Raw genomic sequence first — 27,580 nt, forward strand, 5'->3', positions numbered from 1 at the left:
TGCTGCCTGAGAGAAACAGTCAAATTTGAGACTGACCAATGGTTCTACAGAAAACAACTCAGGAAAAAAACAACTTTGAAAAGGTCTGGACTCCCAGGATCAACAGGACGGCCAAATTGTTCTCTGCGGATGAAAGAACTTACATGTCAAGTCATTTGTCGTACTGAATAAGCTCAAAGCTCCTGTACCAGTATGGAGTCAGTCGTTTAGAAACAGCACATCAGTGCTACTGTGCTGCTGCATTGCATTTCAATTTTGTTTTTGCCAGCTGAGAGTCGGTGTGCTCGGTGTGCACTTTACCTTGAAAGACTGACTCATTCCTAAGTCTGCACTGCTGTTTGACTTGGAGGGCAACATGAAAGCACAGAGATGGCATAACAACTAGAAATGGAAAGTTATTATTTACAGATATGGCTTTTGAAGGCTTGCAGAGGAAAGCACAAGGATTGAAGTTGTGAGAAAAATTTGAGAATTGTGACTGATCGATTTGCTTCATCTGAGTTAGTTACAGGCTTCAGTAATCACATGATCTACGGTACATCTCTGGTCCCATTCCATGAAAAATAAAAGGAATGAAACTTCCTGTCCTCATAGGATACAGTGAAGCTGCTGCTTTATTTTAGACTATTGTGAAAGTACAACAAAATAGCCCTAACATTTTACAACTTTATTTTCCACAAAGAAACATCTTTTAAAATAGCGACAACAGCATTAAGTTCAGTGGATCCAACTGCCACAATTGGAGTTGATGAGAAAAAAAGTGTTAAACGGGCAAAAATAAATTCAGATACGTATATTGTGAATTTTTTTTCTAAAATGCACTTGTGGTAGTAACGCACTCACCTTTACAATATTTCACAAAATATTTAATTCCCAGCTCCAAATGTTTGGTTTTGAGTCATTTATTTAATCACTAGGATCCCTTTTCAGCATTACTATACCTACAGGTCTTTCTCTCAAATATGGCAGCAGGAAGTACCTTAGGACAGTGCAGCCAGACAATAAGTCCTCTTGTATGCTGGCTCTGCTGTCTTTTAAAACAAAACAAGCTTCATCCTTAGATGTCCAGCTTCAAGATGGCTCTCCTCCTACGCACTTCACTCTCCTCACCGTTGCTTCAACGAGGCGTTATCCTCTCATTAGAGCCGTTTCAGGAAATGAATTCCTCTTAAATACCAGGGAATAAACGGCACGTTCACCATCACAGATTCCTCATATCCAGAGGGTTTGTCCAATTTGTGATCATTTCAAAACAACTCAAATAATGTAAACAGCCGAGTAAATACACACACAAACAAAAACTTAACACGTCTTTTTTCGCTCACTCTGCAGTGCAAAAAATAAAAATACAAGAAAAAAATGGCAAAAAACAATAAATAGACTTCCTCTGCTTTATATTCTGTTTGTGTATATACATATATATATATATATATCTTTTTACTGATAGGTCTCTACATGAGCACACAGCTCTTGGCCCGGTCCTTCCTCATGGCTGGGGCCTGGTCCATTGTCTCAGTCCGACCCGGTAGTGGAGGCAGGGGAAGCTGTGAGATTCGCTTCAGGCCTCTGCGGGAACTGCTGCGCTTCAGCTGTGGCTTGTTCGGCCGACGCACCGACGCTAGCGTGGTGACGTGGAACACATCCCGAACGCTGTTCTCTGAAACCTTGGAGGTGCACTCAACGTAGGCCTGCGCCCCCATCTGTCGAGCTATCGTGCTGCCCTGAAACACAAGAGAGGCAAATTAATGAATTTAGCATTCAAACTTTATTTATGTAGCCTTTTTTTTAAAAGCAGAAATTACAAAATGGGGAGACTATATGAAACGCTGTATCCGCAGTGCCACAAAAAAAGCTAGAAATACCGCCTGGCGGTTATATTTCTCCGCAAGGCATACAATATACAGTGTTGATGGGCAATGCTCTAAAGAAAGTAAAGCTCCTAAGGAGCTACAATATGGTATAAGATCAGTGCAACTTGACAAGGTTAGGTCGTAGTAACCTTTGACAAAAATCTATTCTGTTCACCCTTGAGTCCAAAAATCCCTCAATGCATTCATAAAATATTGTGTTAACAAGATTTGAATTACCAGTGGTATTGAACTTTACCCTATGACCAAAATCTTTGAGTCAGTCGACATTTGTGCAAACCTTAAAAAAAAATCCCTCGAAGTGTTCTTGAGATACTGTATTACATTAGAATGGCCTGGAAGGACGGACAGACAACCGGTCTTCGGCTATCATCATGGAGGCATAAAAACATCATTGTGTATATTTTGAAAACCTTCAAGAAATCTATCCACTTTTTCTCTTTTGAATGGTTTTGTATTCTGCTTCTTTTCTTATAGAATTCCTGACTGTGACAAATCAATGTCTTTTCTATTCTCTATTCAGACTTTGCGTTTGTGTGAGACGTGAGTTTTCTCCATATCAAGGCTCTGCAAGAGATCTTCGCAAAGAAAATGACATTTCACAATATGCATCCCATCTTCCATTTCTACCTTGGAATAAGCAGGCACTATGTCTCAACTCAATGTCCCTGAAAGAGGCAGCAGATTCTGACAAAGATTCCAAACCGTAGACTGAATGTCAATGGTCTAAACATGGCGGGAGACAAATGAAGCTCCTCCATCTGAGCCATGAATAATGTAGATGCTGCTGTGACTCTTTGGTCTGTGGTAAGAGAGTAGGAATAGAGCAGCACCGAGCCCATCGGGCCAGTGTTGACAAGGTCTTTGCAGCTATGAATTTAGAGAGAAGAGACTAAACTCTAACACTGGCTTACCCCTGAGTAATGTTGTAGTAATATAGCCAGTTAATTAAACCTGTAAAGTGTTTGCTCGAGATCAAATCAGAGACAAATTTAATTTTAAAGTCCCTCCGCCTCTCTCTTCGCTATAGTGTCCATCCTTGTCTCTTGTTTCAGGATCAGACTTTAAAGCCCCTGTTAACCCAAACCCAAAGAATCCTTTTAACTATGTAATTTGGGGAGTAAGTTGTATGATAGTAAGCATCTGAAAAGAGTTAGGCATATTTATCAATCCCAATTAAAGATATTGCAATCTAAGTTTGATCAACTTCAGAGTAATTTGGTTTTAGATGAGGCGGCCTATGTTCTGGTTCTTAAAACAAGTATTTTTAACCAATCACGGCAGTTCTCTGCCCGAACGTTTGATATGGCCACACCCACACAGTCATGTCAAATGGTCTACAGTAAAAGGGCATTTTTTTTATACCTAGTTTTATATTATTTATTCAAACCAAACATTCATGCAGGATAGGATCAACTCACGCAAAGGTTGTAACAGATGACACAAGACTGCGAGTCCCATGACCCTGAAATGGCATGCTCTCACAGCAAAGAGAGCTTTTCATCCCCTGTGGACTCTGTTTGATTTTTATCGCAGATGTACACTGAGTCATATAAGAAGCAATGAAGTCCTCATTAGGTGGAACATCAGATTTGGATTCAGGGGGTAGCGGTGGCGATGGGAGGGGGGGGGGCGAGGTAGAGAATTTCGTGACAAGCAAAAAATAAAGCTCTATCGGATCTCAGGCAGATTAGTGCGGATGTGTCTCGAGTTCACCGAGTGGTCACTCTTGCTGGCAACTCCTCATCTGTATTGGAATTCAATTTAAGATCCACAACAGGATAACGATACAGGCTATTGGATTAGAGTACCAAAATGTGTATTGTGCAAAGCTTTGGCATCTGCTATGTGACACACATGCTTTAGACCTGTTAAACAGTAGTTGCCTCAGATGGAAATGGTGAGAGGAAGCAAAACAATAGCTTAATTAATGTAGGCTCGGCCACAAATGCTCCCCATGCAGCTATTTTACTTATCTCTGTGGTTAGCCTCTCTATCTTTTGTTTATGTGTCTTATTTACATGAACTGGCTGTGTTATTTTTTATTCAGTTGCAGATTTTTTATTTTTTTGGAAGGCTGCGTGCTTTTAGCCCCCGGCGAGCTCTCAGACAGCAGTGGAAAAAAAGGGCTCCTTTGTTCTGAGGGCTTTTGTGTGGCAGTGAAAACCCCCTCCGCTTTTTGTATGTCCAACACGGGAGAGCACAAAATGAACACGCTGAAAGCTGATTAAAATTCACCGATTTACACAACAGTTTATCATCCCCTCCTCCCTATTCTACCCCACCCATCCCCTTGGCTTAGAGGTCATAGCGGCATGCGATAAAAGCACTCACTCATTTATCAATGTGTGTTTTTTTATTCCTTCTGCATTTTGAAAATCCCTAAATCTGCATGAATATTTCATTTCAGGGGAAAAATGTGTCCCTAGACATAAACTCCAATAACCGCCCCTCTTCTCTATTCCGCGGCCCTCGTCATAAGCAACCTTACAACGCTTGTCAGCAGATTTCGGTCAAAACGCCGACCCCAGCAGCATGTCCCCTAGGGGCTTCACAAAGCTCTTATTCGTCGTAGCTTGATAATGTTGCGTGTGCCTCAACACACACACACACACTCCCTTCCTGTGGGACTTCACCAGAGAGAGGCAATGCCACTGCAATGCTGATCCAAGATGGAAAATTCGTATATACAATCACTGGATTGCTGTCTTAATTCCTTTTTCACATCCGTTGTTACTTTTTCAAGTCTGTCTTTCTTCCCAGGGCACATTCCAAGTCCCTATCTCATTATTTGGCCCACCCCCTTTCTCCTCATATTTCCATCATCTGCTTGTTCTCACCTGCTCGTGGGTGACAGGGATTAGGCGCTGCTTGGAGAGTTCCCTCAGGGTGCTGACGTCCGTCCTCATGTCCAGTTTACAGCCCACCAGAATCACTTTGGCGTTGGGGCAAAACTCCTGCGTCTCTCCTTGCCACTGTTGTTGAGACATGAACAGACAGACAGAGACACAGGCATTCATCACTGATTCTGCCAAATAATGAGAGTGGAGAGAGGCATAAATTGACTGGTGAGCTGACGACCTTTGGTTTCTCTGACACTGGATACCTGAGCTCCAGGGAGATTAGTGGTTCAGTACTCTAATTCTGGAAATGGTTATAAATTGTATACTGACAGTAGACCTCCGACTAACAGTTGTTTTTATAATCGCTTAATCGCTCTGTTAATCAGATAAACTTTAAGTGAAATCATTGTCAGAAATCAGCGAAAAATGCACATCATTTCCTAGATTTCTATTCTTTACTGTTGAATTTTTTTTCGGATGAAGACAAAGAAAAACAAAAAAAAATCCTCACAACTGAGAAGCTAAAACAAGTAAAGTAATTGCGATTTGACTTTTTTTCCTCAAATGATCAATCGATCCATTGGTAAATTCATTCCATTTTAAGGGAAAGCATTGTTATTTAAAGGACAACTTTGTTTTTTGAAATCCCCAACACTGTTACACTGCAGTACAGAAAAGGTTACGCAGTCTTTTCTCTAAAATCACCCTGAGATTAAATGTCACTTGTTTAACTCAGCTGAAGCAACGCAGCCTCTCCTTGTGCCTGCGACACAAATACACAACAGCGGTGGCCGAAAGCCTTGAAACTCTCCACATGCCGTGTGCAGAATGTCAGGGTGTCTATTCATCCTTTGACCTTTGAAGCCAATCCCTATTCTTGCCAGAAGCAACCAATCAAAAGCTTTGATTGTTTAACCCTCTCTCCTCCCCCAGCTGTCATCCAGAAACCTTGATGACCCGCTTGTTTCTCGGGGTCAAGAGTCTAATTTGGGATGGTGATTGTGCAACAGGTTTTCCATGTGCCCTTAAATTACGGAGATTACCAAGAAGACAGCTAAGGGTCGGGGGTCACGGCAACCCCCTGCCAAGGGATTCATGGGAAAACCAAAAAGCTTGACGGCAACTCTGCTTCCCCCTGTTGACAGAGTGAACTGAGGCTTGGGAGATATTTGTGGGTTTAAAAAAAAAAGAAGGTGTCTCGGGTTAGATCTACAAAGTCTGCATGGGCATTTTAGCGGCTCTCCTCAGACCACTAAACGCGTCAACGGGCCAGCCGTGGGAACTGTCTTTGGCCCACAAGGAATGGATTTCAAAGGCAAAAACACACATGGCTTCAAGATGAGAGACCACTAAAGGGCACAGGCCTGTTTTACATGACACCCATGCACGCAAACAGACCTATTAACTTGGGTGTCTCTACAGATACAATAGGTACTGCCACTGGCTATAAAAACTTGTCCATGACCACAACCCAGTACCACCCCAATCTCAGCTCTAGTATTCCAACATCTGAAGCGTTGGCCACCTCGCACATTTTAACTCCCACCATCTGCCAACTGCTTTGCATAAAACTCTTCGGACTTTAAATTCCTACGAATGCAATTCTAGTGCTCTTGAACTGGCTCCTGCTACACAGCCCCTTCTTTGATATAGCAGTTGTAGCTAATTTGCGTTTCTGATATTCCCCTCCAACCCATTGGCTACAAAGCATGGTCTCTCATTCTTCACTGTGACCTTCCATTCCTTAGAGGTAAGAGGGTCAAGTACCGTGGACGTTTTGACGAGATAAAGGAACGGGAGGCTCTAACCTTTTGTGTTGATTCGCTCTATTGTTGAGCCACGAAAAATTAAAGCTGCTGGGTCCGAAATCTCAGTCGATACAAGATGCTGATTTGGAAAAATAGAATCCTTTCCAGTTTGTGACACTGAAGTCACAGCAGATTTTAAATGCTGATAGAAAGTGTTGTGAGGAGGAGATTAGAAAAAGAAAAAAAAACACTGACCTTCTTTATGACACTGTCCAAGGTTTCTGGGCGACTGATGTCGAAACAGACCAGAACCGCATCGGAATCAGGATACGCCAGCGGCCTCACATTGTCGTAATAGGAGGAACCTGTGGATACACAATAACATATGGCATAAGGTCATTGTCTCGACTGAAAAATTCCTGTGTGTACTTGTTTTCAACTGGCTTCACCCCATGAGGTTCCCCATCCCAACCATATGGCTAATTCTGTCAATAAGAATCATACTGATGCAAATCCCTGGAAGGTGATCTAAAGGTCAATAAAACATGGATATCTCATTATACCGAGGCTGTGACATGAACTTGGAAATGCTGCTGCTTGAAATCACTGTAGATGCAAATGAGTCTTGATCTGAACAGTTGTGTTCACATATTTGAGTATCTTTGTCTCGCTGGCCTCCACACAGCTGTGGCTCTTCCTTTATCACAGCATTTCATGAGGAATGTCGAGAGGTTATTCACAGAAGCATGCACACACACACATGCGCACACACACTCAGAAGTGAATTATAGCGGGTTGAGGACCGTAGGACATATGCACACAATCCATTATCATCTTGAAACAACAGCGAATGCCAACACAAAAGGCCAAACTAAAGGTTGAACCCCTTAATTCTCTCGATTAATCCTTCTTCCTGTCTCTCCTGCAAATGGACCTTGTTTTAAAATCGTCCTTTTTTCAGTTGGGAGGCGGTGTCAGATTTATATGCACTTGCACGCCTCTCTCCACTCTTGCTTTTCATCTCTATACCTTGATCAAATTTGAAGGCAGACCGATGCATCTGTGCTTTCACAAGCAACTGAGTTAAACGGGTCTCTTACTACTCTCATTAGGAGGCTTGTAAAAATAACTGGGTTCTTTTGGAAATTCGGCTGTGGCTTTTTGCTGTAGGCACCCTTCCTCCTGCCACTCCTGGGAGCTGGCACGGAACTGACATTTCAATAGCAACAGCATCCTGGCTGCATACATTTAGGTTCAACAACACTCTAGTTTTGGTCACAAATCACAATAGCTGACATTTAGAAAATAGCAAGAAACGTGGATACATCTTGAATCACATACAGTATTATTGATGAATTTTGCACAGTAAAATTCTCCAATGTGATATTTTATCCCTCAGGGTCAGACTAACTGATTCTGATAGTTATAGATTATCTTTACACTTGCTTTTTCAAAACAAGACCAGACACAATAGGTAATCAGCCTGTTAAAGCAATGTGATCCTTTGTCTGGACGGGTAAATGGAGTCTGCACAATGGACTACAGCCTGTTTTAGCATCACTATGTGTTCTTTGTTAATGATGGAATGAGATTATGACAATAGCTGCACGCGGCCCCGTGGCCCCCTTCATTCAGCTGGCTCTCCTCCGATGACCTGCAACCTCCTCACTGAGAACAATGCAACGGGCTGCCAGTCACAGCATCACATGCTGCACAATGAAGACTGATGCTGTTTGTGCCTCCAAGGGAAAGGAGAAAGTTCATTTACATTCTATTCAGCACCAAAATGGACTTTGCCATCGAGAGCTAAAAATATTCTAAATGCCAATCCAATCTTACAAGATTTGGATTTGGAGACTTGCAGTCTTAGTTTTCTATCCCATTATTGATGCATTGATACCACTGTCAATATGCACTGCCCTCTGCAGCTAGCCCGAATATGTAGCCTATCACAGCCTTACCCATGGTGTGTGTATCATGGAGGTTTACTGGATACCGGGATCCAAAATCATGCCCTATTCATTTTAGTAAAACATTGCTCACTGTATAAACCATAGATAAAACGTATTAAGGGGCCACCACACATCCCATGACTTGCAATATCAACTGTGATAACTATTAAATAATTGCTGCAAGCCTGATAAGTTCCCGAAGGTTCTGTGCATTAGCACCAATGTGAAAACAATACAGGAACTGGCTCAACACCCGCTCCAGCCCCTACAGTGGTCAGAAATGTCACAAGGCAGCACACTAAAATCCGCTGAAAGCCAAGCCACAGTTTTCCCAAAATCTTTGATCCAAATTCCCCTGACAATCTTGTTTCTCCACCCTCAAAGAAAAACACTGTTATCATATCATTGGAAAATAGAAAAAAGAAAGGGATTTTTTTTTAGACCTTATGGGATGTATTCCCCTCCTAGTCGTACTTACCAAAGATTGCAACCATTTTTTAATGCTGAGAGAGCAGGACTAATCGACATACAAACACACACACACACACACACACACACACACACACACACACACACACACACACACACACACACACACACACACACACAGCACAAATAAACCCCCAATCACACGGATGCCAAGTTCAACAGTCAGCAAAGCACACATTGTATGACGGCGAGCTCTGATTGGTAGTAGTCACACATGAGGTGCTGTTGTTGCTGAAGTTGGCCTTTAATATGTATCACAGGGCAGCAGACCTGCACTGAAGTTAAAGCTGAAGAAGTAGAAAAGAGACCGAGTGTGTTGGGGTGGAGAGGGGACAGATAAGATTTAATGACTTTGACTCCAGGGCAAGGTGCACAATCCAGATCAAGGGGAAGAGTTGAGGGATTAAGGAATGTTGAGACAATGTCCCTTGTTTGACTTAAAATGTAATTAGAGGCTGGAATGAGTCCGTTGGGATCAATTTGTCAATCGCAAAGATCGTAATGATTGGCAGATCACGGTCACAAATGGGGCCCTTGTCACAACGCAGCAATTCTGAGGCACTTCTGCTCTCCCTGAGCGACAGGGAAGCTACCTCAGCACTTCTGCAAAGTCAGAAAAAAGTCCTCAGAGGGAAGAGAAGAGGAGGGGAGAAAGAAGGGCTGTGTTTCAAACAAGCCAACCAAGCAAATAAAAGCCAATCACCACAACGATCAAGAGAAGGAGGAGAAGGCGTAGGAGGAAGAAAAAAAGTTTTCTCCTAATTGTAAAATATATCACCTCCACTGTCTGAAATGTGCCCCGCCAGCAAAGATGCATGACAGAAGAGAGGGAGGGGGGCGGGGGGGGGGGGGGGGGGTTGAACAGTAGGCGTTTGGGTTAGGTAATGAAAAGCACTGGACTCGGGCACGACGGATCAAATAAAGAGGTATGAGAGCTCTGAGGTTGGCTGTTGGTGGGAGATGGCCTGTGCCCATTCACTGTGAGGTGGAACAAAAGGTCAATTGAATTTTAGACAGAGGCAGGGTGAGATGGATGGGTGCAGGGGGTGGGTGAGTGGGTGAGGGAGGGAGGGAGGGGTGCACACACAGCCTGGCAGGAACCACCAAAAACCATCACGCCTGGAACTGCCACGCCGTGCCAAGGACAGGCATAAAACAAATTCAACCCACTCACAAAAAGAACCTCCTCCTCAAGCATTAGCATCAGATTGATTTAGCACCAATGACCTTTCACAGCGGAAAGTGGATTTCTGTCTTTATTTCCACAGGGCTAATAAGAGCAACGCCACGCTGCAGTGCTGCGCTCGAGGCTTCACCGAACAGAGGTGACACGGGTGGGAGGAAAAGCCTTCCTCAGCAGCCGTCAGATGAGCTTCATCAAAGGCCAGAAATATATCCCAGAGGATACCGAGGCGGACGGGAACTTAGTGGAGCGCTAATGTGCAGTAATAAGGCTTGGGGGGGTTTGTGGTTTGACTTCATTTATGCCTCCCCGTCCCCATGGACACTTGGACCACCCCCTAGGGACAATCTGACTGAAACATGACAACTCTCTATCTGCTCATTCAAGCCCTCTTCTGTGAGCATTTCCATTTAATGAGGACCAACAATGAAAGAAACTTCAAGATGGAGTCAGTGATTCTTGAGCAACACTTGTTGCCAATTCACTGTTGGTTAAAATGTGTGAATTTCTCCACACGATCCGCTACCTGCCCTAAGATTTGGTGTTAATACACAGCCCAGGCTCTGTAAACAGGTATGTAAACAAACAGGGACCAACATGCCCATTTACAGAGTAGTGAAGATATTTGACAAAGTGATTTTGACAACAAGCGTTTTAAAGAATAGACTCTACCTTAAATAAACCTAACAATAGAATCACTTTTTACAGAAGATTCAGGAAACAAAGGCTTCCAGTCTTTATTGCATTAATCTGTACCATCACAGCAGGACTTTTCTTCCTACTCGCTCTCTGTGAGCTGCATGCTCATTGCAGACAAAGCTTAAAAAGAAAAACCATTATGAGTGAGGGGAAGAGAATAGTCTTTGCCTGCAGGCTCTCTGGTGTGTTCTAGCACATATGGCAAGGAGTCAGCAGCAACTAACAGCCTCATTAGGCTGTATAGACACTCTGAAGAAACCCGCCAAGCACACAAACAAAGGCAGATTATGAGAACGCAAACACCCTCTCAAATGTCACCAAATCCCCCCAAATAAACGAAAACAGTTAGTGTGATTGAGTTGGCCGCAACATTCAAAACCCAGCCAATCAGCACCACATACACTGTGTCTTTTTTTCTTCTACTGCAGCTGTTTTTCTCTTTAAATCCACCTTCAAAGCAAAGGCAAAAACACATTTCAAGTTAGGGTGACCAGAGTATCGTAGCAACCTGGACGGATGCAAATGGCTTCATTGTGAGGCCCTGAAAGGAAGTAAAGGAAGAGAGCAGGAGTGAGAGGGGATCGTGGCGGCTGCTGACTCTGATACATTTATGGTTAGAGGTGACTAATAGCAGAACAGAGGTGGGTTGGCATGCCATCCTTTTCAAAAGGCCGAGCAGACTTTTCATTGCTGAATCGCCCGCCTGTGTTGTGAACTGTTATGGCTTCTCCTCAATCAAGGTTCATACTCACACACAGATGACTGAGACTGCTGCCATGACGTTATACACTCTGCTGTACAATTCAGCCAGGGTGTTATTATGTCAATATAAGCTTGTTAAAAATAAGAAATATATATATATAGATATATTTCACAGTCCTACATCCAGAAGAGGATACAGTCTACCACATATGCACTCACTGACCTTATTCCCAATAAAGACATGTTCAAACTTACACTCAAGGTGCAAACATTGGCTAAAACAAGTGTACGAGATATAAATGGTGACTTGAGACTTTTCGTATCAGCTGGACTACATATTGTTGAGGACCATACAAGTGCTTTTGTATGTTTAAGCTCCAAACAATGTATACTTCTCATTTTAGCTGACCATTTTTCAAATGCAAGCTCTACAGTTTTTTAATAATTTTCCTGGCGACAGCCGTTTCCTTTTTATTTCTAGACAATATGACAAGCAATGAGCAGGCACCTGTACAATCCATCCGTCTGCATTAAATCTGGTCAATGTCATTGTCATTTTTTAATGCAGTTTAAATAGTTAGACATTTTGGGAACTATGTCTTTTCCCTTTCTTGCTGAAATTTAGAGGCAGCAGCCAGTTACCCTCTTTCAGAAGGTGACCCAATCCAGGTCACTAATGAAACAATTCCTCAAAAATCAGTTCAATCATTCAACATATCACCATGACACTTTGCCATTTTAAGATGGTGGAGGTGGTGTGGGGGTTATTTGTGAGGCTATTTCTTTTCCTGTGGTTGCTGGTTTGTGTAATTGCAAACATGGGCAGTAATTCAAAATGGCGAAGGACGGAGGAAACTAATCACCATCATCAAGGACAGGGAAGAATCTCCAGGGACAGGAGACTGTGCTGCATTCAGTAATTAATATTACAAACATGGACTCCTTGGCTTAAATGGATTAATATGAGTTTTTAGATTTAGTTGACTTCCATATTCATATTCTTCAAAGTGATCACTCTTATTCCGTTCCAAAACATTTTAATTAAAAATAATATTCCCAATGTTCTGTGTTCTTCCTGGTACATACCAACAGGGTAAATATGGGCTGTGGGTTTTCTTTTCTTGTTATGCAAAATCCAAATGTCTAATGAATGATATAGGCGCTATACTGTCCCCCTGACTTCTTCTGCGGGGCTTGTATGGCAATCGTGACTTTCGGATTACACCGTCACATGTAATGTGCGTAAAGCAATATGTAAAACAAATGACCCAAACAACACATTTACAGCTTTGATATACTCAACACATGCGATCTTCCATGACTATATATAGGGAGCGTCAGGAAGTGAATCTCAATAACATATCAAAGCATGCAAAGCAACCTCAGCTGGCCTTCACTCTGGGCTGGGGCTTATACAGTATATTTAGTTGCACATGCTGTCTGACCTATATGCTACGGATGTGCACAACCCACACACACACAGACATAGAAGGCTGTTGATCTGTAATAGAGAGATAACTGTGTCAAGTTTTCAAAGGCATTAGCAGGCATCCAGGACAGTAAAGGTGACACTGGGTTAAATGGCCATTAACCTTTCATGTCTGCAGGCTTCACACACATGGGGATATTGATCAAAGGCCCCCTGTGCTTTCCCTCTGGGGGAAGTGAAGCCTTTGAAAAGGGCGTCGACAAGCACCTTCCCACTGATCTGCTCTGAGCTCCGCTGCAGAGGAGTTAATGCCTGTGTGTCTGTCATCGCATCGCAGGTTTTGAAAAGGAACAGCACAGGCAGGCAGGGGACAGAGCAGCATCCCTGTCTGTCTCCCGCCCGCCCCCAGGGGTATGGAGATGTAGATTTTCTTTTTCCAGCCCTACCCATTTATAACCACACACACACACACTGTCATTCCATCAGAGAAATAGCTTTTGCATTCCCTCTCCGGTAGTTAGATCTCTGTGTTATAAGGCTGCACTTTGCTTTTTCAAATCGCCTTCTTCCTCTGTTGATCAATATTTTTTTTTCAGTTTCGCTTAGAAAAAACACCAATCATGTCTCATATGGTTTGAGACATTACATCAGATTTGGTGTAGCAGTCTCTACTTTGGTGTACCCCCAGTGTCCTTCTGACTTCTTGGAGATGCTTGTGTGTGTGTTGCTTGTGTGTCAGATGTTACAATACAAACACAACTCGGTGTTTGTTTGTGTGAGGAAGTCAAGTAGCTGTGAATGGCTGCTGGCTGTGTAGAGTGAGCACACACACACACACAGACACACACACACACACACACACACACACACACACACACACACACTGTCACACACACACACACACACACACACACACACACACACACACACACACACACACACACACACACACACACACACACACACACACACACACACACACACACACACACACTTGTTTGTATCCATTCCTGTGTTTCCTCAAGCACTGCAACTCTCACACCAGACACCAAAAATAATGCACTCAATAATGCTGTGCTGACCAGTCAAAACTATTTGCACAGTGCAGCATCTTCCAAATTATTCAAATGCTTAAGGCCAAGTTAAGGCTGACATTATCACTGTGTGAAAAAAAATCCCACCCCCTCATTCATTTCAATGAGGGCACTGTGCAAATGCTGAGTTTCGGCAATAAAAAATAATAAACAGGGCAAAAAAACTAAGTGAACCTCTCTCAACTTTTGACTCAATGCAATGCAACCAAACGTACAAACTGCTAAATATTTGTCTGAAACAATAATGCCTGTGGTTATCTGAGCCTGCAGGTCATTAACAACGCCTCCAATTGGCAAGGAGTTATGCTTGTTTTACAGCACCCTTTCAACAATCTTTAAGAGAACGCATACAGGTTTTCCTGCCAATCTGAAAAGCTCCCCCAACCCTTCTCAAAGACTGCCATCCCCTCACATAAACCCAGTATTCAAATTCAACTCTTTATATTCCTCTTCACTTGTATAACAACAGAGATCACATCATTTATTTCCACTCCTACACATATTGACATTGCATACTCTCAAAACTGGGAAATGTTTTATTTAAAAAAAGTAATAAAAAAGTAATAAAACAGACTGCAGCTTCTCAGTCCACAGCTGTCTCTCTGATATGAAAGCAGAAGTGAGAATGTTCACATGGCAGCTACACAGGGCATAGGGAAGAGAAATGTGAGTGGAAAGAGTACATCCTCTGCTCCATCGACTCCACTTTCTCCAATGCATATCCATCCAAACTCATCCCTATCATGGTGCATATCTGTTCCCCGGCCCACTCTGTAACCCCTCTAGGGAGGCCACTATAGGGAGAGATGCCACTATACTTCAGGAGCAATATCACTTCCACAAAAGCAGCAGCACTGAGAAAGAAAGTGCATTGGTTCTTGTTTATAAATAAAGTCATCCATAAATGATGGGATCTGTCGAATGTGCGTGTGTGCATGTGTGCGTGTGCGTGTGTGCGTGTATGCATGTCAGTGTGAGCGACATGCAGGTGGGGGGTTAAGGATGGAGGTGAAAGACGGCCTCTCTGCCTGTATCTCCTTACACTCGGTTGGGTATCAGACGGATGCTAAGAGGGTTTTGCTATTCTGTGTGTGTGTGTGTGTGTGTGTGTGTGTGTGTGTGTGTGTGTGTGTGTGTGTGTGTGTGTGTGTGTGTGTGTGTGTGTGTGTGTGTGTGTGTGTGTGTGTGTGTGTGTGTGTGTGTGTGTGTGTGTGTGTGTGTGTGTGTGTGTGTGTGTGTGTGTGTGTGTGAGTGTGGTGGGGGACTGAGCGCTATAGCTTCAGGAGCAGCCGAACCAGTCAGTGTGGCTGTTTGAAGTGAGCTGATCAAAGCTGGCGATGCTGTATCGGTTTCTGTTGCACTCAGTGGAGAAAGTGGACCGGGAGAAAGCACACGGGACACACAAGTTCCCAGGGCGGGTTTCCTGTCTGCACGGATGACTTTGGGCTTTTCTGTTGCCGATTTGGAACAAATACCCGGTTAAGAGACAGGGCGCATTAGTTTGTGTCTCTTCTCTTGTTTCCCCAGACAGACAAACAGTGCTTATGTGTTACTGTAATCACAATGCCAGAGGTGACATAAGTACTAAGATCTCTTTTACTTGGATACAATACAAGTAGCACTACCACAGGCAGTGTAAATATACTCTTGTTAAAAGTAAAAGTATTGAATACAAAATTGTGCCAAAAGTATAATATATGCTATATTATTGGGTAATGGTTATTGCTTTAACTGGTAAATGTTAACATGCAAAACTCACACACAAAATGAAGTATTAAAAAATATGTGTGTTCATCAGTTTTTTTTATCTATCAAAGAGTTTATCAGGTCAGGTCTGTGTCCTTAAAATAACTCCATTTATGATCAACTGACTCCTTTGCATTTGGCCATAGATCACTTTACTTAGGGTCAAAGAAGTTAAAGCTTGCTTCCTGCGTCTCTTAATACAATAGACAAAACAGACTGCATTAAATTCCCCGCAGGATTATTTATATCGCCATATGAAGCGACGTGTTTAGCACATAACAGGAGTGCTGCGGTATATGACATGGTTGGCGCTTGTGTGTGTGAGCATCCCCAGAGGACTACGGTGGGTCAGGTCCCAAGGGTGCCACCGACAAAACCCTACTCACAACACAAAGACTGAAAGGGTGGGGTGATGGTGGTGGGTGGGAAAAGCGCAGATGTACACTTCACCTTCTGTTTACTCCTTCTGTCCCCCTTTCCCCAGTTTTAATTGAAACACTTGCTCCTCTTATAACATGCCGCTGTAAGGGCAGCACCCCCACACCTCCCCATACTTCTCTCCAACCACTCACCCCCCCCAAATCTCTTTGCCTATTGGTGGAAGCAGCAGCTGCTTAGTTTTCCGGCCGTATTGTGCCCCCGGAGCCCCTCATCGGCCCCCATTACGCCTCTGGTCAGCTGAGAAACAATGGAAGAGGTCACCGGGTCAGAGCTTGTGGAATTCCCATACACTGAACCCACTCAATCATACACATGCCCACACACACACACACACACACACACACGCACTCACATTGACTTGTATACATAACACAGTGTTTCTTTTTTTTATCGGTTTCCGCCATCTCTCTCTCACTTTACAATGTATTTTCAACAAATGCGACGGATATACAGTATCAGACTGCTTAAGCTAATATGATTGATATTTTTACGTTTAAAATGAATATGTCAGTCTGCCCCAGGGCAGCTGTGGCTACTATCGTAGTTTACCACCACCGGTATGACTGTGTGTGAACGAACGGAACCTGGAACCCTGTAAAGCGCTTTGAGTGCCTTGAAAAGCGCTATATAAATCCAATCCATTATTATTATTATTATTATTATTATTATTATTAATATTATTATTATTATTATTATAATAATAATAATAATAATAATAATAATAATAATAATAATAATAATAATAATAATAATAATAATATAATAATAATAATAATAATAATTATTATTATTATTATTATTATTATTATTATTATTATTATTATTATTATTATATGTGAAAGGATTCGCTTGTAACGCAAGAGACTGATAGATAAACACCTGAATATGCAGCTCCCCTCAGCTGAGTTTAAGCTTATTGTTTAGCTATATGCGGCCCTTTAAATTTACTGTCTTTCAGCCACTGCATTCAGCTTATAAACTTACTGAACAAACAAACAAAAAACACTATCTGGCTGCTCAGCACCAAATGGCAGACAGACACATTCCACGACTGGCTGGTGAACAATTCGACTTGCATCACACACTTTCTGTGTCTTTCATTTATATATCTTTTGTTTGATCAATCACAGGTAATGTTTATCAAAATGACCCAAAAAATGATTATTTGAATTAATGGTAACAAAGTCAGTAATGCGCATCTTTATTATTAATTACCCACTTATTCTCATATCTGCCCTTGTTTAATCCGGTCAATTTTGATGCCTGCCAATGCAACAGTTTTATTCTTCATTTTAATCCTCTGTTAATAGCACGGCATAGCAAGGCTTAAAACAGGGTTTGTAATCTCAGTGAGTGTGAGCTCATGAAGAAGTGGAGCCAAAGACTCTTTTAAAATTCTGCCTAGTTAATGTTCCTTCCCTAATAACTTATCACTTTGATAATTCCGGTGGCACATTAACTAAGTAAAAGCCGTATCCAGCCTATTTTCATCAGTGTGCAGTGCTGTTAGCGGACATGCTATTTAAACAGATTATACACTTCTGCCTGATGCTCGGCATTAAGTCTGACAGTGCAAAGGGGGCCGAGAAGTGGTGAAGGAATATGTGGTTGCTCTCGGCTCACTGCTGTATCCATGGTCGCATTGACAGGCTCATCTGACAGAGATAAGACATCAGAAGGGCTGGAAAGCTGTTTCCTCTGGGGCTTTCGACATGTGCTTGCTGGATTGTTTACGGGCGGGCGAACATGTGGTGGGCTCAGGACATTTGTGTGCGTGTAGAAAAAGTGGGCAGAACATTGTGTGTGTGTGTGTGTGTGTGTGTGTGTGTGTGTGTGTGTGTGTGTGTGTGTGTGTGTGTGTGTGTGTGTGTGTGTGTCCGTGTGAGTCCGTGTGTGTCCGTGTGTGTCCGTGTGTGTGAGAAGGAGAGCACATAATATTTAGTGTGGTAATTACAGCCTGTGTGTTCCTGTCAGTGTGGCTAGCAGCCTTTTCATGCAGCACTCTAGCCCACCCCCTGCTTAACACGGCCCCTGACTACCGGCGACCTCAGCGCGACGCTCCAGCAGCCACCTCCACTAATGTGCTATCTGAGATGGAGAACATCCACCAGGGAGAAGAGAAAGAGGGAAGAAGGATAGATGGATAGCAACGAGAACATAACTGACAATCAGCCTCCAGAGACGTTATGCTCTCCAGCACTTCAACAATCCATCTGTTAGGCAGTCAGGTTTTCCATTGTGTCTTAAGGGGCCAATTCATACTCTCCACGCGAACCCAGACCCTGGCATGCGTGACGTAAAAATAATCATCTGTACACACTCGTGGACCCCGCAGAGTGCACTTATTAGACTTTCTGCTCGTTCATTCTGGTGGCAGGTTTCACGCTTTTGTGCTGCTACAGTTTGGTGTTCGCTTTCATCGTGTTGACACTGTAGACGTCTTCTCACAACAACCACGGTACACGTGTGCCATGTGGCTCGGGAAAGTGTGCATGTGTGGAGCACAAGACTCATGCAAACCTGGTGCAAGCTTGGTTCTGGAGTATGAGTGCAACTGACCGTATGCGGACCAATTGCTTACTTAAAAGTCCGCAGACGACACGTGGCAAGTATGTAGAACCCTTAAGTCTTCTCTTTCAGCTACCATAAAATACATAAAGGGCAGCCATTTCATCCTCAGCTAGTTGACTTTTTTGTGCAACTAGTCTTAAGAATATCATTGTCCGGACTCACTTAGAGAGTCAGGGTGCAATGAGGTACAGCACTGTGCATGAGACCATCATTATTCAAGAGGGGATATAGACTATTTGCAGAGAGCAGAGAGAATTTGTTCTTGTTATGCCAAAATAATTCCAATATGAGATGGTGTTGCATCGGTATTTCTGCAGGGGACATTTAGGTTATATGCATTCATGTGTGACCGTGGAGCAATTTTGCGAGCTGTAAAATATATTATCGATATTTTTCAATGGAAAAAATCCTCTCAGTGGCCTTTTTAAGGAAAGCAAATGGTCACTACATGTAAGAAATGTCGTCATTTTGTTGAAATGTATTCATTTGCATGCATTAGTGAATTAAATTAATAATCAATCAATGATTGGAACTCTTCCACATTTTTAGACTCATTATGCCAGATCGTGGGAGTGATACATTCAGACGTCACCAAAACCTTGTCCATGAAATACAAAATGGTGTGTAAATTTACTGCACAGTGACACATAAAACTGCACATCCACTTCAGCGCATGCATCACTTTGGTCGTTTGATTTTCTAATATGTAAAATGTCTTTGTGTGTGCTCCAACCATTTACTATAATCCCTGGGATAATCAGGTCCAGCCTGCCAGAGAGGCTGCAGGCTTATCCAAACCTGACGCCAGGGGGATGAGAGTCACGGAAGAAGCCGGAAAATATTCTGATAGATATCTGATTCTGTTGTCAAGCTCATAAGACCCCTCATAGTACAGAATAGTCCCCTCTCTGTCCAGAAATACCTTCACAGGCATTCCATTGACTGTCTATGGAGATTGGAGACTTGGCACAAAAGGCCCATCCTCTTAGAAAAATCCAACGACAACATTATTACAAACTGTACAATGAATTGCATTCCATCCAGTAGTTGTTGAGCCATATTGCAATCATTGACAATATAACAATGTGACACAGTAATGGCAAAATTGCTATACAAACGACAAGACCTTATGCTGAAACAATTAAGTGTTGGTAACCAATCCTTGTGTATATCATTTATTAGACAGAAAATGCCAATGTTACTGTTTCAATCTTTCAAATATAAGGATTTGCTATTTCCTTGTTCATATTATTATAAACTGGATAAAATGGCTCTGAGTAATTGCAATTGGCATTACCATTCTCACTACTATAATATGGTAAACTAGGTAAGGAGAGACTTTCCAGACTTCTTCAGTGTATCTTAGTTGAATTACAAGTACACAAATAGCTTTTTTAATTTACAGTATTTCACCAACCTTCCACTCTGTTCTATTTCCTCATTTCCCGAAAACTGTCATGCAGGCGTTCTCTCCCAGTGCAGAGGAGTGCCTTCCAGCCTGTTATGTATCATCAAAACAGGTTTTTAGTTCAGGCAGTTATTGCCCTGGGCCGCTAAGGCAACGTTCAAGGACTTAGGATCGGTGCATACATTCAGGGTTGTGAACAGCAGATGAAAGGATGTCGTCATCCTTCATTGAGGATGAGGACAAAAATAAACAAATAGGTCTATTTACTGTCTGCGGTTAAATATGCAGGTGCCTTGCAACCACAGAAAACGGCAGCTCTTTCTCGGATAGCTATTTGTTCAGGGAAAATAGGGGGAAAATGAGAATCCGGTAAAAGCCAAGAGCAGATCGCATCTCCCGCGATCAGCAATGCTCGCTGTACTCTGCTTTGACAGCACTTTCTGAGCATCTTCTGGCTCCAGTGAACTGTAGGTTGGAGGGCAGAGAGAGAGAGAGAGTGTGTGTGTGTGTGTGTGTGTGTGTGTGTGTGTGTGTGTGTGTGTGTGTGTGTGTGTGTGTGTGTGTGTGTGTGTGTGTGTGTGTGTGTGTGTGTGTGTGTGTGCAGGGTTTATCTGTTGACTTTATTTCTGCGCTGCGTTGTGGTTGTAGTCCACTCATTCCCCATTAAAGATTAATCAGGCGGAAAATGTTGAGGAACAGAGAGGCCCAGAGAAGCCGGCGTGTTTTCACAGGCCTCTGGATGCCCTACTGGTCCAGTGCACTGAGAATGTGGAGTCTGTAGAGAGCATAAAGGCACCAGGAATGTTGGACAGTGGGTATGAGAGGAGGGAGACAGGCCAGGCTCAGTGACTGTGAGCGGGTGTGCTGGCAGCACTGGGAGTGGTGTTATACACTCCTCCTGCACTGTCTTGTCATCGTCTCTCTATTAAAAATAATCACCCCCGGTGACTGTAAAATCATGTGGCAGATTTGTCATGAGAGATGAGCCATACAAGTACATTTACCGTGACTAACGCCTAAAAATGTCTCTGAAACTTGTGGGAGTGTTAATTTGCTTTAAGACTTCAGTGACATTTTCAGATAAATGAATATGTTCTGCTCTTTATCATTGCCTGTGCAGCACAATAATGCTTACAAGCTGTAGTAGCTTCATGAACACGTTTATAGTTGCCGTGTGTTGCCATTCGATGTCAGACAGGTCAATTTCAGGAAAAATTTGAGAAATACAAATTCAAAAAGAAACTGGTTGGTTTGGGTAGCCTAGCATCACAGATCACGCAAAGACAACAGAAACTCAAACTTTATCGATACAGCTCGAGAATGACTAGTGATCTCTGGGAACTTCAGTCGGATAAAAGATTTTTTTTTAAACGCAACAGATGAACGATTAGTGGCAAAGATTTCAGCAACAGATGAAAGAAAAACAATGTTCCCGCCGATTGCCGCTTGAATGCACACTCCAGCATGACTGAACAAAATGCACAAGTTCCGGTGATGATGTGAGAATGAGGTCAGGCATTAGCAGAGAGAAACAGAAAGAGATGTGAGTGTGCTGCTGTAGGAAGTTTTGGGGAAAACCGAGCCTGTCATGGCTTGGACTTATAAGAAACACAACGCACATTTCTTAGCGGGGTCTTAGTCAGAGGCCAAGGCTAGAGGGAATTTTGCCTCGACAATCTTACCATATCGAGAAGAGAGGAAGAGTGCGCTATGGTGAGACATGGCAGGCAAAAACATTGTTTTTTCAAGAATTTTGGCCTGTTCAGCTTCCATAACAAGTCTTCTCTCATGCTAGTATAAATAATCCCAAAATGTACATTTAAGTGTTTATTTTACTAAACTTTGTCTGTTTGCATCTGTATAGTTCCCCTTCAGAACCATCTCTAAAGGCCATTATTTCACCATCCAAAACTTTGGACTCTAATAAGTCTAATAATAACGCTTTTTCCAACATCTAGATTTTCAGTTTTCATAGAGATGCAAATCTAAGCAGAATAAGTTAGATATTGCCACATTAACGTATTCATTAAAACATCTGTGAAAAAGAGTGATACAAAATATTATGGCTTTTAAATGTAAGTCAACTGCCAAAGTTTCACGATTATATCTATAAGTTATAAGTAGTATAAACATTAACAGCTGCTGGCTATGAGCCAGCTTTTTGAGATTGCAGTTAGCAGAGCCGCTGCTGTAAACAGACTTTTTTTCAGCGCGTACACATGACAGGTAGCGGACAATAGATAATAGCTGATATTGACCTAAAAGTGCTTGAAGTTAAATTGCTTAGTATGCCTTTTATGACTTGGTGTAAAAAAAACAACAACAATAGTGATAGTCTTGTTGACTACCAATGGGCCCCATGAACATTGATTGCTATCACTAAATGCTCTCAGACAAGTCATCACCGAGACACATTGATATTTTGACTTCAGCCTGGGTTGCTCTAAAACTCAATTAAGACACAGAAACATTCAGTCAGTGGAGAAACAGACAACACCGTCTATCTATCACCATGTGACGGCTCACTCGTGTTACGAAAATACACAAATAGTACAGTGTTTCTCTCATTGGAATTCCATTCAATTGCTCCTTAATGTATTTAACTCTCCAGATGGTCCTGGGCTGAATACAGGACAGAATTAAATGCACAGCTGAAAGTTCACCCTCTGGTTCCCAGAAGCCATAAGACATCCCTGTATTTGTGTAATGCCTTTTTAACTGCCCATTTATTTCCAGTGGCACCCACAAACACACACAAACACACGCACATGCACAGACATACACATGTATGTAATGGCCTCAGTTAGTTAAACACCTCACCCCTGTTCTCACCCTTCCTATGGGGACAGGACCCAGTGTGGAAGAACCAGAATTAATGAGACCAAACTAATCAATGGTCCACTTCCATGCCGCCGCGGCAAAACGCTGAGAGCATTTTTAATGGCGACACACATCTGACTGTGCCGGAGAAATGTGAAGCAGGCGAGACGCAAGGTGTTTAAATAGCCTCGCCTCGGATAGCGATCAATAAGGCTTTGTGAACGGAGCCGGGCCGCGGCAGCAAGCAGCAGGCAGACTTCTCCGGCAATTAAAAGGGAGGCCGTACTTTATGTGAGGAGGCTGAACGCTCGGCTGTCAGAAGAAAAGAAAACTGCTGTGTATCTGCTGGGGGAATGGGTTGTGGCCTTCAGAAGAGCAGGGCTGACTGTTGGAAATGTCAGGTTCAAAATGAAACTGTCCCAAGTACTTTAGCCACTGTAAAATGGGACCAGCATAATGCATTTGAACATGTTCCAAAAATAACATTAACCCTATTTCTACTGATTTGTATTGGAAGTGCCTAGTTATTAAAGAGTTAAAGCTATAGTGCGTAACTTCAGTTGCCCCCATGAGGAACTATGAGTAATAACAACAACATTGTCGGCGCATCTACATAAGGTAAGCCTTCGTCATCATGTATGGATTTTATACTTTCTGCTGTACGTCCAGGTTTTTTCTAAGCGGTAGAATCAACAATTGAAACATTTGATGTGCGCTTCTTTTTTTGAGCTCCTGCACCAGTGTCAGGGTGGCGAAACCAGTTTGTTACTGCTGCCATACCGAGAAATACAGAGAGATTTGTGTGGCTCATCGGCTAAATCAACTTTGTGTCAACTCATTTGGCGATGGCTTGAATCTAACCAACATTAATGTATAAAAGTTACGCACTATAGCTTTAAACTGGAAACAAAGTGGAAGACTTTGTGGGCACTTCTATACTCATGTGGCACACAACTACCATGATAGGTTCCTCTACTTCAGACTTCCATGTTCCCTCCAAAGGTCAGCGCTGTCAAGATGTTTTGAAACACGGCCCACAGAGCAAATTCACTAGTTGAAGTTTAACAGATTCACTGATCCCAGCAATTCCACTGAAATAAATCGATATCAGACAGAAGTTTCACTGTTATAAAATGATGGTGTGACCATAAGATCTGCCTCTGTTGCTAGTGTACATGAGACAAATAAAAATGTATCACAAAAAATAAACAGAGCTAAATGAGGAGAGATGAAGGCGGAGCTGAGGTGAAGCAAATAAAGAAATCTGATTGTAAAAGAGAAATGCGGAGAGACATGATATTTTCTTCAGATGAAAGCCCTTTCATCTAAGTGTGAGCCAATTATTTTTCTAGTCGAGAGGAAAATATGAACATCTGTGTTTGCTGTGAATCAGTGAATAATGGCACACACACACACACACACACACGGACACAGATACACAAACAGAAGCACACATGCTCACCAAACACACACACACACACAAACTAGCCCTGTGGATTGGGTTACGTCATGTTTGTTGTGGGGTGGGCCGCTCCTGCCTGAAGATTAAAGACTTGCAACTGCCAAAGGTGTTTTTTTTTCTTTTTTAAGATGGACAGGAGCACAACATTCCCACATCTATTAGGCCTCTCACAGCCCAGAGATAAGGGAAATGGTCTAAGTAGTGGCCCCGGGGCCCCTGAGGACCTCAACCCCTTGACTTGACTTCACTGACAGGCTTTTAGCAGATTTACTTTCCAGGTTACCGTGAGGTGAGGTCCATGGAAAAAACAACATTCTTTCAGTGACTGGCCATGTAACATAAAAACAGTCATCATCTCTCGCAGTAAGATTATTTGGGTTTGGGAAAGTTTATTGTAAAAGACGGAATTCCCCATGGGAGAATTCCACATGCATTCCTCTGACTGGGCAATGGGATTGGTCACACAGCCTTTTGGCCCTAGATGCAGAACCCAGGCTAACTAAGAGTAGCTAATCCTTCCAATGCTGACAAAACTGGGATTGATGCACAGCCTGATTTTCGGGATGATGCGGGAGTTTCACTGATACCACTAGCTGCCTATTGGCCAAGCCTACTTCCCCAGCAAGACGCATATCCATGCTCTGAATCACTCCAAATAAGGCATTGATCAGACCAAACCTTCTGATGACATAACACTGTCTGTCATGGATTATTCCTGAGAAACAACAATGTTTTACGCAGACGTCAGCAGTAGCAGGTTGCAGCATATCATCAGCATGTGACATGTTTAAAGCCTCAAACATTTATTAGGGTGAAAAAAGCTCTTAAAATAACATTCACAAAATCACAGTCAATAAAAGTTTCAGTTTAAACATTCATTAATGAATTTCTCTTCAAATTAAAGAGACTGCGAAGAACTTTCAAATGTTTATAAACAGTCTAATTTTTCCGCTGATGATCATAAATGACCTGTAACAAAATTAATGTTTTTACAAAGTTATTATTAATGCCTTTGCTTGGATTTGAATCCATGCCAACTCAGACCAAATGTTTTACAGTGGGCAGACCGGAGCATCCTGTGTTTCCCACATGGTACTAAATCAAAGTTTACTTTGCCTAACCATCCTCATATTACCCTTATTAATCTTACATAGTAGCATACAAATACTAAATACTGCAACTAAATTTAACTTGCACGTGCTTGCAAACTTTTTTAGGAGTGTAGGTGCTGGTGTAAAAGAAACAGTACCGCTTTTGTCCAAAGTGGCTTCTAGAATCAACAAAAACTGAAAGTTCCTAGCATTCACTTTAAAGGAAGTAGGTGGCCAGATGTGTAAACTGCTATTATCTGTTTATTATTTATTATTCAACAAATGTCTGAATACAATTTGTAAAGGTTATACAATTTAATATAAGAGTTGACTGGCTGTCTGCTGAAAATGTGGCAAAGAGGAAACCTAATCAAACCAGCAGACAACATGTCATACAAAACAGGCTCTATAATATTATGTTATAGCAAATCAATACATCAGTCAAAAGCAGATGAAAACATTTTAAAAGTAAAGGCAGTCACTGGTCCCTTCAGGCCCTTCCCGTCTCAATTATCCACGCCCCTGCCCCCTTATCCCCCTACAGACGCCTGACCCCCGGGCAGAACATGGGAAGAGCCAGCCACATACACACACACACACACACAGTGGACAGCACAGGGAGGAATGCAAACACAAGGCATCGAGACGCATGGCTGGCACCGAGGTTCCTCGCAAAAACAACAATCAAAAATAGCAGACGCTTCAAGCTACAAAAAAAACACTAAAAAAGACATCTCTGTGACTATTTTGGCAAGGTCAAAGCAATTTGTCTAAGAGATGACTGTTTGAAAAGTTGGAGAGTGCAGTTTGAGGCAGCACTCCCACTGGCCAGGGACATGTCAGGGCTGGGAGTGGATTGATTTGATGTCAGCCTTTTAGGAGACGGTGAAGTCACAAATATGATATTGTCTTACCTGATGTGTCCCACATATTCAGCTCAATGCGATGCTTGTCTATCTCAAAACTGGCTGTGTAGTTTTCAAACACCGTGGGCACGTAGTTCTGAAAAGAGAGGATTTAATTAGGTATTAGGAAGATGAGCCTGTGCATACACAGCGACAGTCTGTCAGGAGAGTAATGGGAATATCAGATTTAATATGAGGAGACAAAAATAATAATGGGTTTATAGACCATATTATAGGAAACAAAGACAACGCCTTTAAGTTTTATGAGCAGGACTGCAGACACAATAAAAGTCCATTTAGACATTATAGGACTATTGATTTGACAAGCTTTCATTCCATCTCCATCAGCATGCTCTCTCTCTTGTTTCAACATTTCTGATAGTCAGGTGGATGTAACCAGCTGAACAAGTGCTGAATTGCCAGAACCCTTCACTCATTCACAAAAACTCCTTTCCTCTTCATAATAAACCAATTAAGTTAAGACTTTCTGCTTTAGACCTACCTCTGGATAACAGTCCTTAGCGAATACGTGCAGGAGTGCGGTTTTCCCACACTGCGTGTCTCCCACCACCACAATCTTACAGCGGCTGCTGCTGCCTAGAGTGTCCATGGCTTGTCCGTCAAAGGTGTGTTGTTGACGCGGGGATGGATTACATCTAGCATCCGAAAAGAGTTGCGAGGAAATAGAAAAGACGGGCAAGAAAAACGGGCAAATATATGCGCCGACCCTGGTGCGCTCTTTCTGATCTATCCAGCAGCTCCTCCTGTCCTGCGCGCGGCTCTCGGGTCCCGCTGACAGCAGACTCCGTGTGACTGTGACTGACTGCTCGGCTACCAAAAACATACACAGCAGCACACAGCCCTCCCCGGGAACTGCTACTTTGATTACTGGCCACGCCTTCTTAATATTCCCGCATGAGTCCAATCCATCACTCAACTGGCTGCTCTTGTGGGAAATAAATAAAGGGGCTGTGGGACAAATAGTTTTATGGTGAACTTGGGAATTTGAGTTCTCATGTGACCTCTTTAATATTATCTAAATTGTACAACTAAAGTAGTGGCAATATCAGCCTATTATTGTCTTGGGAACTATAATATTATTTAAAAAATATGTATTTTCTCACCATCT

At 42.5% G+C, this 27,580-nt stretch overlaps 1 protein-coding gene across 1 annotated transcript; it reads right to left on the reverse strand.

Moving 5' to 3' along the window:
- Nucleotides 1-704: 704 nt before the first annotated feature.
- On the reverse strand, nt 705-27,259 carry rnd2 (Rho family GTPase 2). The gene is made up of 5 exons (XM_080044055.1): nt 26,954-27,259; nt 26,461-26,548; nt 6,715-6,824; nt 4,709-4,843; nt 705-1,721 (listed from the first exon to the last, which is right to left on the reverse strand). Exons 1-5 carry the CDS (start codon nt 27,059-27,061, stop codon nt 1,452-1,454), a joined length of 711 nt encoding a protein of 236 aa, XP_079900181.1. The 5' UTR covers nt 27,062-27,259; the 3' UTR covers nt 705-1,451.
- Between the last annotated feature and the right edge of the window lie 321 nt (nt 27,260-27,580).

The sequence above is a fragment of the Ammodytes marinus genome, assembly GCF_949987685.1.
Source record: "Ammodytes marinus genome assembly, chromosome: 16".
In the NCBI taxonomy this organism is placed as follows: Eukaryota; Metazoa; Chordata; class Actinopteri; order Uranoscopiformes; family Ammodytidae; genus Ammodytes; species Ammodytes marinus.

Bases quoted from the DNA above. Each gene is read 5' to 3' on its own strand.
- rnd2 (XM_080044055.1), bottom strand. From the start codon at position 27,061: ATGGACACTCTAGGCAGCAGCAGCCGCTGTAAGATTGTGGTGGTGGGA. The intron at 4,844-6,714 runs GTCAGTGTTTTT...TCTCAACAACAG, and splicing joins TGGACAGTGTCATAAAGAAG to TGGCAAGGAGAGACGCAGGA. The intron at 1,722-4,708 runs GTGAGAACAAGC...CTTGTGTTTCAG, and splicing joins TCCCTGTCACCCACGAGCAG to GGCAGCACGATAGCTCGACA.